This window comes from Jaculus jaculus, chromosome 4, assembly GCF_020740685.1.
Source record: "Jaculus jaculus isolate mJacJac1 chromosome 4, mJacJac1.mat.Y.cur, whole genome shotgun sequence".
Taxonomy (NCBI): domain Eukaryota; kingdom Metazoa; phylum Chordata; class Mammalia; order Rodentia; family Dipodidae; genus Jaculus; species Jaculus jaculus.
In genome coordinates, this window is record NC_059105.1 from 153,313,812 (window position 1) to 153,330,447 (window position 16,636).

The 16,636-nt window shown below is 43.2% G+C and overlaps 1 protein-coding gene across 2 annotated transcripts in view; it reads left to right on the forward strand.

The window, feature by feature from the left end:
• Positions 1-16,636, forward strand: part of St3gal6 (ST3 beta-galactoside alpha-2,3-sialyltransferase 6) — a 64,308-nt gene that overhangs the window by 34,356 nt on the left and 13,316 nt on the right. The window contains exons 3-5 of one of the 2 annotated variants that reach the window (XM_045148237.1): positions 7,781-7,880; positions 12,259-12,336; positions 15,634-15,737. In XM_045148237.1, the coding sequence (XP_045004172.1) occupies positions 7,792-7,880; positions 12,259-12,336; positions 15,634-15,737 (271 nt within the window). In that variant the 5' untranslated portion in view covers positions 7,781-7,791. The remainder of the gene's footprint in view (positions 1-7,780; positions 7,881-12,258; positions 12,337-15,633; positions 15,738-16,636) is intronic. The other variant, XM_004663322.2, reaches the window with a different exon arrangement.

Below are 16,636 nucleotides of genomic sequence, written 5' to 3' on the forward strand. Positions count from 1 at the left end.
GGTGACACATGCCTTTATTCATAGCTCTCAGAAGGCTGAGGTAGGATAATTGCTGTATGTTTGAGGCCAGCCTGAAACTACCTAGTGAATTTCAGGTCAGTCTGGGCTAGAGCAAGACCCTACCTCAGCAAAAAAAAACTTACAATGACATCACCAGGTTACCTCAGACCAGAAAGGAGGGACAATACATTGCCTGCAAAGAAGAACAAAGGAAATGTTGAGTCTGATGGGAATAATTCAGTTTCCATCATTTTTCCAGAACTCCTCACATTGTACACTTGAAAGTGATAGGTTTTGTTGCATAAAATTTCTATCATAATGAAATGAAATTTTCTATCATAATGAAAGCTAGTTTTGATGTATGATACTTACCTGTTAGGATATCTCCTACTTCTTTGGGCTATTTTCCCAGTAGAATGTTAATTTAAGAAAGCAGGCAGGGAGCAGTGAGCCATGCCTGCCATCCCAGCACTGTGGTGGGAGCCTCGGGAGGAGACTCGCCTCTGCACGTTAGTAAGTTGAGGCCACCCTGGGCTACACAAGACCCTATCTCAAAAGGAGAGACAGAGAGAGAGAGAGAGAGAGGGAAGGAAGGAAAGAGGAAAGTTTCTCTAAGAGAAGTGGGTGTCTGAGAGCAATGTGATTAAACAGGAGAGTAAATCCCCATAGAAGCTTCCTGTATGTATTTGCAATGAGGCTGAGTCTCGAGTGAGAAATCTCACAAACAGGAACTTCTGCCCGTTTTAGCACCTAGTATACTTTCTGTTAGCTGAACGGTTTTAGTGCTGTCCAGCTGAGCTATTAAAAAAAAATCAAGATTCTGCTGAAAAATCATTTTCCTCCTTTTCCTATTCTTGGCCACAAGCACATCCCCTTTTGGAGGGGGAGGAGTGGGTCGTCTGTCTTGGCAGCGAGAGCTCACATACAACTAGATGAAAAGGACTGTCTGCGTGTGCGCAGGATGAAACGTCCAGGCAAAGCACCCCATTTCCCCCCAGACTGAAAGAGAAGGGCGTGTGTGTAGCTGCAAATGAGTACATGGACAAGTGATGGACAGGAGGCAAAGAAAGGTAATTGTCCAAGATGTTCCTTTTCTGCCAGACAGAAAGAAACTGGCTGTGCCTTTGGAAGTTGGCCAGAAACATGCACTTAGTTGTCCAGTGTCTTGAAACTGTGCGTGGCCATTTTTCAGAGGAGGGTAGAGATCAAGCTGCAATTTTCTATTCGTTCATTCAGTAATGTTAGCAGTTTTTTTTCCCCTTAATTTTTCAATCACGTAGAAGTAGCTTATAACTTCAGATTTAAATTAAAACTTTTTTTGATGTTATATTGCATCTTTAGTTTGCATGTGCTATTATTATTTAATTATGGCCTATTGAAAATTCAGATGTTTCTAGCAAAGAAATACCATCAGTTCCTTAAAATGCATTTCTGTGCAACAAAGCTTTTCAGGTTTTCACATTTTTCATATTACAGTGCTTCTAAGTGCATTTTAATAAATGCATGCGTTTAATGTGTGTGTCGTGCCTTTGTTTATTTACCTGGTGCTCTGAATTGAATGTAGGGTCTCATTCATGCTAAGCACATGTTCTCCCACTGAGTTGCACCCCTAGTCCTTCATTTTATTTTTAAAATGTATTATTAAGTGAACACATTAATTTATACTGTTGTTAGTTAAAAAGGCAGCAATGATAGTTTATAATATGTGATTTTAAAATGTGGGCTTTGAAATCACACTGACAGTTGGAATTATGAACTTCTGCTTTGGGCCTTAAACAGCTCTGGTGAAGTTGACAATACCCTTCAGTTATTGCATGGAAAAGTGCTTCGTACTGTGCTTGCCATTTGCCAAGCCCTTAGTACACGGTGCCGTTGGGCTAGGGAGAAGGCTCAGTGGGTAAGAGGCTTGCCACAAGAGGCCTGAGAGGTTCTGAAACTGAGTTCATTCCCCAGCACCAGCATAAACACCAGGGTGCGGCCACACACAGCTGTAACCCTAGTTCTCAGGGGAGCAAAGACAGGAGAATCACTGAGTCTCCCCAAATCCCCAGCTCTGTGTTCACAGAGATTCCATCTGAAGAACGTACAGGGCTGAGCGGCAGAGTAAGGACATTTTCCTCTGGTCTCCATACACATCACACACACACACACGCATTAAATACATAAATAAGTCCCCCTCAAACCCTGCGCTGTTGTTTACACAGTAACTGCAGCCAGGGCAAGTGCTTTGTGTATCAAAGAGGCCACCCTTACACTTTGGGGCCATCCGGTTTCTAATAAGGGCCATACTTAAAAAGAGGCTTGTGAGTTGATCACTTGAGCCATTTTGGTCTGTCACGGTGGGGGTGTTGTGTTGTGCCAGTCTGGGTTGGTAGCTAGGTCAGGAGGCTTAGGCATGGGGGCCCTGGGGGGCAGGCCTGAGACATCAGTCATTGGCTACAGCTGTTGTGTAAGTTTCTTCACATGGGTACAGGATTGCAGAACCCAGGCAGAAACTGAACAACAAATAAAAAGAGGAAGGGAGGTAGTATGTGGGATTTGCTGGCCACCTCTCAGAGGGTACTGAGTATGTGCCTGTGTGAGCCACAGCCCTGCGGAGTCCCGAATGGACGAAGGCCTGTGGGAGGGCTGAGTGGACACAGGTGTCAGCACATCTCAGTGTGCAGGTGAGCCATGAGGAAGGACCCCTGGTGGAGGGGAAACGCTGCTGTGGTCATTAATCGATATTAGCAGGTGCTCACCAGGCTGTGTGGAGCCAGTGGGGGTGGGGTGTTCTTTTCTAACTTGCTCAAGAACATACTTTATGAGGATTATCAGTCTCATGCTGGCTGTGTGAGGAGGCCTAGGACAAAAACATTATGCCATCTGTAGCTGAGCAAGCAGGAAACATGAGGAGGTCTTGTCACCGAGCAGATAGGGACTTGGTTCATAGGCCTTGGTTGATTAAGAGCATTGGAAATGTTGCTGCCTAGCCTCTTAGGCACCTGCGAGGCAGGAATGCAGGCAGTTGAGCTGTGAGTTACTGTAAGAACCCATTATTGGGAACCCAGCTTTGGTGGGGGAGTGGGAACTGCAGGATCTTGACCAAACTATTGAACTTCTAGCCCTGGGCTCTGCAGACTCCTGTTCTGGAACTGAGATCAGCCCCCAGAGCTTGCAATTGCTGAGCACACAGGCAGTAGGAAGCACCTGGAGGCAGGCCAAGAGGAAACTGGGGCCAGAGAAAGCCAGGCAGCCGGGGGTCTGTGAACGCCCAGCGCCGAGCGAGAGGGCGCCACGGCCGACTCTTAACGTGGTACCGCATGACATTGGCCGAGATGCCTACGGGGCTGTTGTACTTGGTGGGTAAGTAGAGCAGTGTTTCAGAAGTATTGCTGAACGTGGCTTCTTGTTGTTGTTGTTGTTGTTTTGGCTTTTTTAGCTGTTTCTACAAGCCAGATCCTTTTGGTTTGAGAAAGCATTGGGAGGGTTTGAAAATATACATGTGGTCACTTTCCAAATGTTGTTCTGTAGGCTTTGCTTCGTTTATTATGAACAATACTCATATTTAGGCAGAGCAGGTTGGAAGAAATAAGGATGGGAATAATAAGAGTTGTATTTCAAGAAAATTCCTGTCAAGAAGACCATAAAGTTTCTCTCTCTCTTTTATTTATTTATTATTTATTTATTTATTTATTTTTGGTTTTTGAGATAGGGTCTTACTCTAGCTCAGGCTGACCTAGAATTCACTATGTAGTCTCAGGCTGGCCTCGAACTCACGGCGATCCTTTTACCTCTGCCTCCCGAGTGCTGGGATTAAAGGCGTGCGCCACCACGCCCGGCTCAACTTACTCTCTCTTTTGATAGTTAATGTTGAATTGATACTGCTTCAAAACCAGGAGTTGACACCTAGAGAAATGTCCTGCAGTTTAGTCTGGTGTGTAAAGGACAGAACTGCTCAATCGTGAAGGCTTGCCAGCGCAGGAGTTAGTGTGGACAGGACTCTGGCCTGAGAGATGCGGATTCGAGTCCTGCTTCTGCTCGTTGTCAGCTCTGGAAACTTGCTGCTCCTCTCTGGCCTTCCGTTTCCTCATCTCTAAAGTAAGCAGGATCGTTGCTGCGCTCGCCTGGCGAGGGCGAGGACGAGGGTGACCTGGCATAATACATCCGAAGCATTTCCCAGATGCTTTTGGCACCAGTCAAGCCCTCGTCCTTCCCAGTGGTTCACGTCATCATCATCATGGAATGCATATGGTGCGCCTTTGTAGTAGAAAGGTAATAAAAGCATTGAGTTCGGGGATCTGTAATTGTACTCAGTAACCATCTCTACCTAGCGTTTTTGCTGTGGCAGACACTGAGGAATAAGGCGACCGGAGAGGGCTGGAGAGATGGCTTAGCGGTTAAGCGCTTGCCTGTGAAGCCTAAGGACCCCGGTTCGAGGCTCGGTTCCCCAGGTCCCACGTTAGCCAGATGCACAGGGGGGCGCACGCACCTGGAGTTCGTTTGCAGAGGCTGGAAGCCCTGGCGCGCCCATTCTCTCTCTCTCCCTCTCTCTGTCTTTCTCTCTGTGTCTGTTGCTCTCAAATAAATAAATAAATAAATAAAAATTAAAAAAAAAAAAAAAGACGACCGGAGAGCTTGCCGGGGTGCTTACTGTAGCATCTGTGATGGTCTCTGTTCAGCCAAGCCATTCATTTGTTTCTCTGCCTTCATGGTTCTGTAGTGTAACCTAGAGTGGTGAGTCTTAGACTATGATGTGCTTTAGGAATGCCATTGGAGGATACCTGTCAGGGCTTAGTAGGGGGACCCTGTTTATACGACCCCTCCCCACATTCTATCCTGGAGACTGGTTCTACCCCTTGAACGCTGCCTTACAAACCTACACTGCTGTCTGCCTTTCCCATCGAAAACTCTAGCCAGTGGAGCACCAGAAGGAAGTTTGAGATTAGAATTTTCTTTGCTGGGTTCCCTTCAGGCCTTTTATCTTGAGATGACAGGAAAAGAACTCTTAAGGAATGGCCAAACTGTCAATGTATTTTCTGTCTCCTTGAAATTGTGTGACTGGAGACGGCTTAGTTTTGGAAACTTTCACTCGTCTCGTTCATGAAGAGGATCACATCTCTACACCCATTTAGCTGCCTTCCCGTTAGCCTTGCATGCAAGATGTACTTACAGGGTCTTTTTGTGAACTTTGAAGTTAACGCAAATAATATGTACTTTCGTTACTGATGAGGAAGGAAAGACTGCTGCCAGTTTTTAGATTCCTTTGGCATATGGAAATTCTTCATGCACTGAGAAGTGAGTGTTTGCTGTCTGTGAATGAGTCCTTGATCACTGCCCTTGACCCACACTTTCGAGAAAAATTGCTTTGTAACAACCTGGCATGAGGGGCATCTACACACCTGGATATGGCAGCAGTCATGTTTAATGTCAGAATCTTAAAAACCTGTTTGTTTTGGTAATGGAAGCGCTATTCCAGACCTGTATGTCTTTTCAGACTTACCTATCTTATGGTACACTCTGACTGGTTTTCCTTTGAATGCTTTTGCTCAAAGCAAAATGTTCATTCCATTTATAGATTTCTCATTAAATAGCTCATTTATTTGTGGAAGCTTGTTCCTGCCAGCAAGCTGAGGAACCCTGCCTATTTGTCACCTGGATATCCTGCTTGGCCCTGGACTGCTTCGCGCCTTGTGCGTCAAAGCTTTGAGTGGATCACGAAATAACTAGCAAGTGCCTGAGCTTCCTCAACTTGTTTTTCAGGTGCTGCTTGCAGAGGCTCTTCAGAAGTGGGTTTATTTTGCTTTTGAAGGGAAAAAGACAGTCACATCTTTGTTTTCAGTTAAGCCACATACTAGTGAATGAGAAACAAGAAAACAGTAACAAGATTCTTACCTACCTCTACCTCCATGCTCTATGGAATAATACATGAATTGCTGAAAGCTTTTATTTTCAGAGATAGATAAGCAGAGTGAATGATAAATCTTTACTGAAGCCTTTTTACAATTTTATTTATTTATTTATTTTATTTATTTATTTGAGAGAGAGAGAGAGAGAATGGGCACACCAGGTCCCTTGTGCATCTGGCTAATATGGGTCCTGGGGAATCAAACCTGGGTCCTTTGGCTTTGCAGGCAAACGCCTTAACCACTAAGCCATCCCTCCAGCTTTTTTTTTTTTTTTTTTTTTTTGAGGTTAGGTTTCACTCTAGCCCAGGCTGACCTGGAATTCACTATGTAGTGTCAGGGTGGCCTTGAACTCATGGTGATTTTCCTACCTCTGCCTCGCGAGTGTGGGACTAAAGGCATGTGCCACCATGTCCAGTTTTCCTGAAGCTTTTTAACTTATTGGCTTGCTTTCTCTCTACACTGCCTTCATTTCTAACTTATTACAATGTGGGGGAAGAGGCTGCACAGAGCAGTAGCTGACTGTAAGAAAGGACTGACAAGCAATGGCCTTCAGACAGTTGCCTCAGCTTAGGGCTGCTTATCAGATCGCCCCTTATTACCATTAGTATCAGAGGGCCTCAGCATAGAGAAGCCAAGCATAATTATGATATTATGTTAGGATGACCCCGTGCTATCAAGAAAAACAAAACTTCAACATTATCTAGTACGTTCTATTTATAAAGGCAAAGGAGTGGCTTGATATTTCTACTTATTTTCTAGTAAAATGAAGGCAGTTTTATGTAATTTGGAGATGTCAACATGTTCACACTTTCTTTACCGCCTTGCCTGGATAAGAAAGGAAAGGAATGATCTATGCAGTTGTTTAGATGAGCTAGGAACTTGAGAAGAGAGGCAAGGAGATGCTATAGCTTGTAAAGTCAAAGGCACTGAGATAAGCGCTTGAATTCAGAGCCATATATTGAGTTTGTTGTTTGTATTTCATTATATGTTAAAGTAGGAGTTTATAATTTCTGATTTGGAAGCAAAGATGGGAGTTCAAACAAATATGTTTTAGAAGTTTAAAATCTGTATTCTGTATTCTATACATTTTTCATTCTAAAGAAGATTATACACATTTTCTGTCTGCAGATATATAACACCATCAATTCGTTGCAAAAGCAAACAGTGCTGACTATACCTGTGCTTGGGTGTTGAAAATACGTACACTGAAAAGCGTATGAACACTGAGGATGTATGATGTATTTTGGTAGTGTGTTTTTTTTCTTCCATTTTTCAAAAGTAGACAAGGACTCTAAAATTGTATAATTTTAAAGTCATTTTGGGCATTGGGAAATGAAATGCTTACTCATGTCTTCAGGCACACAATCACTTTAAAACTATTTCATTTATCTGCAAGGAGAGAGAGCGTGTGTGAGAGAGATTGAGAGTATGGGTGTGCCAGGACCCCCCACCACTGCAGGTATGCCCCATTTTGTACATCTGGCTTTACATGGGCGCTGCGGAAATGAACCCAGACCAGCAGGCTTTGCAAACAAGTGCCTTTAACCGCTGAGCCATCCCCCCAGCCCCACATAGTCACTTTTTATTGAGCTGGCTCAAAAGCGGATATTCTTTAATGTCTCCGAAATGTCAATGTCTGGTGAAGACCCTAGCATTGACACCATGGAATCACCTGTTGATTGAAACAAGCATCAAGCGTTGATTAATTGCGAAGTGGGTAACTTCTAAAAATATTCTTTCTGAACATGCAGTGAGCATTTTCCAAGTTGCAGCCTGTGTTCTTCCCTTCTGCACCCCCTTCGTGCGTTTCTTTACTAATGCTCCTCTCAGAGCCACGGTGGGAATGCATCACGTAACCACCTCGTCTTCTCTTTGGCCCCCTTGTGTTTCAGGCAGGCCAGCCATGAGAGCGTATCTTGTGGCCATATTCTTGAGTGCCGTCTTCCTCTATTACGTGCTACACTGTATCCTGTGGGGAACAAATGTCTATGGGTAAGTTGCATTTTTGCTACTTAAACATGATTTTCAAACTAGTCTGTCACATAAGCGTGCACGTTTGTCTTAGGGTGATCTATTAAAAAATCCTGCCAAATAAGTTTCTAACATCCTCCACATCTCTACATTCCAATGCCCTATATGTAGAATGATTCCCTAACAATTCAAAACTGGTGAGTAACCTTTCTTACTGAATCCACAGTGAAAAAGTCATGTTGACTATCTTAGGGATGTAACATTCTCTATAAAATAGCTCTTTTTGGGCTGGAGAGATGGCTTAGCGGTTAAGCGCTTGCCTGTGAAGCCTAAGGACCCCGGTTCGAGGCTCGCTTCCCCAGGTCCCACGTTAGCCAGATGCACAAGGGGGCGCACGCGTCTGGAGTTCGTTTGCAGAGGCTGGAAGCCCTGGCGCGCCCATTCTCTCTCTCTCCCTCTATCTGTCTTTCTCTCTGTGTCTGTCGCTCTCAAATAAATAAATAAATAAATTTTTTTTTAAATAGCTCTTTTTCTTGAATTAGTAGAGTAATTCTTGGATTCAGTGGCAATTGACTTTTAGGTTGTTATTACTAAACCATACATACTGCATACAATATTCTTTAACACATTTAATGATATATATATATATAGCTTTGAAATAAAGTATCACTTCTAAAACTTTATGTGGTATATAACATTTTACTGCAGAGATTTTTTTCTATGCATTTTTAAATACTTGTCATTTTCAGTGTTTTAGCTAGAAATAGTTTTGATAACCTTTAATAATGGCAGTACACAATTAACTCAAAATAAATCACATGACAACTTCCTGTCTTAGACAAAAGGTCAGTACTTTTTGTCAGTGTTTCAATAGTAGATCTTAGGTTATATTTCCAGCTAGATAAAAAATGTATTTAGAGAATTGAATTGTGAAGGAGAAAGTTGGGGGGATTATCATGGTTTATTGTCTATAACTATGGAACTTGTCAATAATTCTAAAAATGCCATGTTTCAGCCAGGTATGGTAGTGCATGCCTTTAATCCCAGACACTTGGAAGGTAGAGGTAGGAGGATTGCTGTGAGTTCAAGACCATCCTGAGACTACATAGTGAATTCTAGGTCATCCTGGGCTAGTGAGACCATACCTACAAAACAAAATCCATATTTCTATACTTAATTTCATCCTTGAAGAATAATTATGTTGTGTTTTCATGGGATAAAATTAGACAAATACTCCTGGAAAATATCCAGTGTTTGTTGCATAGGTTTGGCCCTAAAGTTTTAGCCTTGGAACCTACATACTGGGCTAGAGAGTTCTGAAGTCTGGTTCCACATTCCACGTGGATTATCCCACGGGGGCCTGTCCCTCCATGGAAGATAGCTAAGAAAAGCAAAAGGCTTGCAAGATTACTACCTGTGAGAGAGTTCTCTAGAGGAATAGAACCTGTTTTGTAGTTTCTAAAGGGATTTACTAAAATAGCATGCACAGTAGGGCACTGAGTCGTCCCCCGGCGACTGTCTTCACATTGGAGACTCCGAGAACCTGGGAGCTCCTCCTTGCAAGAAGCCAGATGCCTCAGCACTCCCAATCTGGAGCTGAAGGCCTAGAAAAGTCCTGGAACGTCACTGGTCTTAAGTTCTTATGGGAAGGCTAAAAAATCTGAAGTGTGATGTCAGGGAAGGATGGCAGTACCAGAAGTAAGTAGTGGCAGTGGAGACAGGCCCTGCAGGCAGCAATGCCCCCCACCCCCAAACTCTTTACCTCCGGGCCACAAACAAGAAGGTGCTGCTCCCTCTGGGGAGGGCCTCCTACCCCCAGGTAATCCTTCCCGAAATTCCTTCAAACACCCACCTGGGGGCATGTTTCTTGGCTGATTCCAGATCCCATCAAGTATATTTTATATTTCCTATAACTCCTATAGTTTAATCCTGGGGAAATACAAGAGTCTGAATTCAGCAGTCATTTGTCTTTTCAACTTGAGAAGGATCTAAGTTAAGCTACAATTACTCCAATCACTGAAAGTACCTCAGGAAAATATCTCCAGTGGGTGCTTGCATCATGAACTTGCTAACAAACATAAAAACTATTTTAGGCTGAGCAAGGTGGCACACGCCTTAAAGCCCAGCACGAAGGCTGAGGTGGGAAAGGCCACTGTGAGTTCAAGGCTAGTCGGGGACTACAGAGTGAGTTCCAGGTCCATCTGGGCTAGAGTGAGGAGTCCCTACCTCAAAAACAAAAACTATTTTAAATGTATTTTATTTTATTTATTTATTTGAGAGAGATTGAGAGAGAATGGGCATGCCAGGGCATCCAGCCACTGCAAATGAACTCCAGACACATGTGCCCCCTTGTGCATCTGGCTTACGTGGGTCCTGGAGAATCGAACTGGGATCCTTTGGCTTTACAGGCAAATGCCTTAACCACTAAGCCATCTCTGCAGCCCACAAAATCTATTTTAGACAGATAATTGTCTTGGTTTTAAAAGCCACCTCAAATTTGTCTTTGTCTTCATAATACCTTAAAACATTCATTTTATGTGTGTCTTTGTTGTTTCCATGTTTCTGTGGACTAGAAGTAAAAACATAAAATAAAATAAAGTAACTCATTTTGCCCTCTGAATGTAATTCAGTGTTTGTGGTCTGATGTGATTGTCTGCCACATTTGTATTATCTTCCTTCAATATAAACAAACTGGTTCTTTCCATTTGTGTTATTCATAAAGTAATCTTCATACATATGGACTTTCAGTTCTAGAGCTCAGAAGTTTTAAGTACAGAGATCTTATATTTTAAAACATTGACAATTGACAATCATGCCTATCTTCAAAGATTTCCTTTGGTTTGAATCCTGCTGATTATAGAAGAAAATGGATAAATTTATTATTATTATTATTCTTTTCTCCATCCAGTGATTTTGGTTAATTTTGTAAATATGTATTCTTCACATAATTGATCATAATCAGCAATTTTTTGGTTGTTTGCTTGTTTTTGAGATAGGAGATAGGGTTTCACTCTAGCCCAGGCTGACCTGGGATCTACTATGTAGTCTCAGGGTGGCCTTGAACTCTCCGTAATCCTCATACTTCTACCTCCCAAATGCTGGGATTAAAGGCTGGGCAATCAGCAAATTCTTTTTTTCTTTTGTTAATTAATTAATTAATTTATTTGAGAGCGACAGACACAGAGAGAAAGACAGATAGAGGGAGAGAGAGAGAATGGGCGCGCCAGGGCTTCCAGCCTCTGCAAACGAACTCGAGATGTGTATGCCCCCTTTTGGCATCTGGCCAATGTGGGACCTGGAGAACCGAGCCTCAAACCGGGGTCCTCAGGCTTCACAGGCAAGCGCTTAACCGCTAAGCCATCTCTCCAGCCCAATCAGCATATTCTTATGTGAAGCTGTTTTTTTAACATGGTTGTCTCCTGCTCCCACTCACCCCTTCATTTATTTTCATTGTTGTGCTCAGTCTGTTTCACAATATCCTTTTAAAGGTGTGGTGTCGCATGCCTTTAATTCCATCACTAGGGAGGCAGAGTTAGGAGGATCACCGTGAGTTCAAGGCCACCCTGAGACTCCATAGTGGATCCCAGGTCAGCCTGGGCTAGAGTGAGACCCTACCTCGAAAAAACAAAAACAAAAACAAAATTCTGGAGATAAGTACTCCATTCCGGAGTCACACAGGGCCTAACCTGTGCCAAAAACTGAGAGGAATGGATACAGCCGTCAGAGGTGTGATCTGTAGTATCCTCGGGCTCGCTGGACAGAGGTCCCCTGAGCCAGCGCAGGCCAGGTGCTGGCTCTGCTTGCAGGTGGGGGTGTTCGCAGAGGTGGCATGATTGATAAAGCCGTGTGTCCTGGGGACAGGTTTGGTTTCTTAGGCTTCGAGGACATCTAAAACTGGAACTTGGTTTCAGCTTCCTCCATGTGGTAACCCAACCCCTGCAATCCCTGTGAACCCCTGTGATCCCTGTGAATTCCTGCAATCCCTGTGAACCCCTGTGATCCCTGTGAATTCCTGCGATCCCTGTGAGCCCCTGCGATCCCTGTGAGCCTCTGGGATCCCTGTGAACCTCTGCGATCCCTGTGAGCCTCTGGGATCCCTGTGAGCACCTGCGATCCCTGTGAACCCCTGAGATCCCTGTGAACCCCTGAGATCCCTGTGAACCCCTGCGATCCCTGTGAATCCCTGCGGTCTGGCCAGTTTGGCCTTCTCCACCCTTCCTGTCACGCGGGTCTCCAAACTCTGTAGGACTTGAAGTAGGTCCTGTCAGAGCTCAGGCTGTACGGGCTTTGTCTCTGGCCTCAGAGGCCTGTCCACTGAGCAGCTTACTAGGGCATGCCCTGCTCTCTGGGCAGGCTCCTTGGTTTCTGGTTTCTGACTGGCGCTGTTTCTATCTCCTAGGGTGCCACCTGTGGAAATGAAGCCGAGAAAAAAGGTCCAGCCTTGTTTAGAAAGGCCAGCTTTTGCCTCTCTCCTGAGGTAATATATTTATATATACAATATAAAACAATTATAAAACTGTTAGAGCATCTTCAGAATGTGTTTGTGATCTTTTTTTTTTTTTTTTTTTTGGTTTTTCGAGGGAGGGTCTCGCTCTAGCCCAGGCTGACCTGGAATTCACTATGGAGTCTCAGGGTGGCTTCGAACTCATGGAAATCCTCCTACCTCTGCCTCCCGAGTGCTGGGATTAAAGGCGTGCGCCACCACACCCGGCTTGTTTGTGATCATTTTTAAGCACTCATTCAACCTTCCTGTATACATCTTAGCACTGCAGTTATAAAGAAGGGCCTGTTTGTGGTTTTTTATTTTATTTTTTTTTTATTTTTTTATTTTTTTTTTGTCCTCCGAGCTCTGCATGTGCTTCAGGGAAAGGTATTGAAACCAGAATTCTTTACACAGGTGACACTAGAGATGCTTATTTGTATTCAATCATCAAAAAAGCCAACTGTTCTTTAAGGGTTTATTTTCCTGCCCCTGTTTTCATGCTATTTTTGAACTCACTTGTCTTGTGGTTTCTTTCCCCATTGCTTAACTGTTAAACTTTATTAATAGAAAATTTCCCTGGCTTTTACTGACTTCCTGTGAACTACAAAGAGCAGCAATTAAATTTCGTTGTGTTTGTCAGGAATTAAAAAGTTGACCTATCTACAAACGTTCTCTTCCTTGTGTCTCAACTTTGATTGATTGCTGGTTCTAACTCTTCTAGCAAGAAGAACAGTTTGGCCTAGGCATGTTTAATTGTGCAAAGCAAGTGAAAGCTACATAACATTTTTTTTTTCATTAAGTATCCAGAATTTGTAAGTTGTTATATCTTATGACTGTACCTTTCTTAAGCCTGTGGGGCAATGTAGGCCTTTAAAATTGCGAGTAGGTTGAAATTGTTTTTTTTTTGTTGTTGTTGTTGCATATCCTCCACACTGTGGTTGGTTTCTCATCCATGGCAAATGTGCAGTTAAGACCACCGCCAGTCTGGGTGTGGCGATGCAAACCTGGGACCCCAACACTCGAGAGGCTGATGCAGGAGGACCTGGAGTTTGAGGCCAGTCTAGGCTACAACAATAACAATAATAAAGAGGAAAACAAAAGGAAGAACGAGGAAACAAAAAGGACCACCACTAAATTAGAAGAATGTTTTTTAAAAAATTTTTGGGCCATCATTCATAGTAAAAATTACATTTTATTTCTGAATATAGTATTTACATGTGTCTATAATAAGGCACTCAAAAAACCCCAGAAATGTTTTACCCTTGCCACTCCAGATAGATCCTACCTTATTCTTTTCCTGAGCCATACAAAGGGAGTAGATTATAGGTTAAAATGCTTTTCTAGACTCAAGATAGTTTTAAAGGTTAAGTAAATAAAACTACTTTAAAATGCTTTTATTCATTGGTTTACAGAGAAAATGAATGAGGATGGGCGGACCAGGTTCTCTTGCCACTGCACATGAGCTCCAGGTGTGTGTGTATGAGCCACTTTGTGCATCTGGCTGTACATGAAAATAGAACCCCACCCCGCACCCCACAGGCTGTCAGACTTTGCAAGCTCCTTTAATGTCACCAACCCAAGATATATATTAGTTTTTCAAAGTAGGGTCTCACTCTAGCCCACGCTGACCTGAAATTCACCCTGTAGTCCCAGAGTGGCCTTGAATTTACAGCAGTCTTCCTACCTCTGATCCCGAGTGCTGGGATTAAAGTCATGCGCCACCATGCTCAGCCCCAAGATTCTGTTTTTTTTAATGAGAAAACACCCAAAGGTTAACTTCTTAGTGCAAGACTACTCAGCAGCTGTATAACACTGCACTTTCAGGAACAAGTAGACCTGCACCCGCATGAGAAGAGCCCTCTCCAAGCACACTCCCACACATGCTACTTTCTGAGAAATAGAGGAGAGCCAAGAACCACGAGGAAGCTCTGCCAAGAACCCTGGCACTGTGTAAAGAGAACCTTTCCTTGGGATTGGGCTTGTGGGCATAGCTCTCAGCCTTGCCATCTCTCAGTTAGTAAGCCCCAAGTGAGTCACTTCCCTTCACAAAGCCCCAGTCTCTGTTGGCATTGACTCACTTATGCCCACCTTAACAGGCTTTTGTCTGAATGACAATCACCGAAATGCACTGGAATACAACACACTATGCTGGATATAATGTACTGTGACATAATGCAATGTCATTATCAAATATGATAGATAAAGCTAATGTCTTGATCCTCTGAGACATGCTGCCAAATAATAATTCATTTACAAATGAAATGGAGGCCACCCAGTGCAAGATCCGACTGACGTTAAGTACTGGTTACCATCATTATGACTCCCAACAGCTCCAAAGAACAGAGTCATTTATTGGAGTGGTTGTCTACCATTTGCTCTCCTCCACAAGAACACTGTTCAGGCATCTTAAAGCTCATTTTTTTCCCAGAGGAGGTCCTGGATTTGGGGACCGCCACTAATAGAGAAATGACCTTTCCAGGTTGGCTGGCTCCTCAGGCTGCTCTCAGGGCTAAATCTGGAACATGTGTCACGTGTGCAGCAGGCTAATGCTGATCTCTTACCTTGATTCCTTCATCGCTTGGTGACTCAGCTCCTGTGTCGTTCTTACCTGACTGCTAGTTATTTCCATTTTCTCATGCAGCCTTCTGAGATGCCCATGTCTCTGATATCTACCTGTTGTTATTTATGGTGGTGATGGTTTTTTTGTTTTTGTGTTATTCCACGGTATAGGGTCTCTAGCCAACTGACCCGGGAACTTACTCTGTAGTTCCAGGCTGGCCTCGAACTCACAGTGTGCCCTCCTCCCTCTGCCTCTTGTGTGCCGGGATTATAGGTGCGCACCACGACTCCCAGCTCAGTTTTCAGTGTAAGCACGTGACTGCTCAGACATCTACTTAGAGCTCCATCTGACTTTCAGTATATCTTTGTTTTCACAGTTGATGCAACTCATCCGTGTGGAATGCTTAAATTTAAGAATGACTTTGCATAAATACCTTCATTTCTATGTTGTTTCTTCAAGATGCCATTATATTGCTTGGAGTTGCTTTGAAATTCTGGTTTCATCCACACTGTAACGTAGTTTTGGTCCAGTGCCTATAAAGTTTTTATATTCCAATATGTAGTTCCTGTTTTAACACATGTATTAATATTGTTTTATTTTTAAGATTATTGTTACAATAATAATATAATAATAATATGGATCATATGTTGTCATTTTTCTGAATCATGATCTGAAAAGTCTGAAAATACAGCAGGCATTTGACAAGCTCATTCTTTATCCTGTCCTTCCAGGTTTTCCCAGTTTCACCCATTTATGTGTGGGAGTGATTTTGAACAGTTAGCTGCCGTGTCTCAGAACGATAGGTATGGTCTGCCCTATGGGATAAGAACATCAGGTCAGTAGTAGTATTCTCTCCCGGTCCTGTTAACTGTTAAAGGCGTTTGATGACAGCCACATGTGAATGGAGTTTTAATCTTTATGCTTCCTAGGGAATATGATCTTGGGATGAGGTCACAACAATTAAGTTTTGAATGTAGCTATCTATTTCTTTGTAGGCAGAATAGAGTGAAAGAATTTAAAAGGTTGGTGTTTTAGCTGTGGCAGTGGTGGAGACACCACGTTTACCTTAGCAGGACCCCTGTGAGCTCACATACACACTAACTTTACTCCAGCCTAGGAGAGCAAGGCAACAACCCTGAGGGACACATCCGCCCTCTCTCCCAACTTTACCTCACTGTCTGGTTATTTCATCAGCAGTTTCCACATACCTGCTTCTGATTTTAGTAAGTGGATTTCATTTTCATTAAAAGATTCTGCCTCCTAAAGACAACACCTGTTTCCTTCTGCTCTTGATTGACCTTTTCCAGCATTATGACCTAGATTTTGGGGAGACCTTAAGAGCACAGGAAGACAGGTGTAATTTGTTTGAATTTTACTTTGCAAACCTGAATTTTTTTTTTTTTATTTAAAAGTGCTTTGCAGAGGGCATATAAGTATGTGGCAGAGAATCTGAATATTTAATTGGTATTAATTTATCAATTTCTGTTCAATGTAAGTTTCAGAATCACTTACTAATTTTTATTATTTATTTGAGATAGAGAGAAAGAGGTTGGTACAGAGAGGGAGAGAGAGGATGGGCACACCAGAGAGAGAAAGAGCCAGATACAGAGTGAGAAAGAGCGAGGATGGGCACAACAGGACCTCTAGCCACTGCAAACGAGCTCCAGATGTTTGTGCCACCTTGTGCATATGGCTTTATGTGGGTCGTGGGGAACTGAGCCTTGGTCCTTTGGC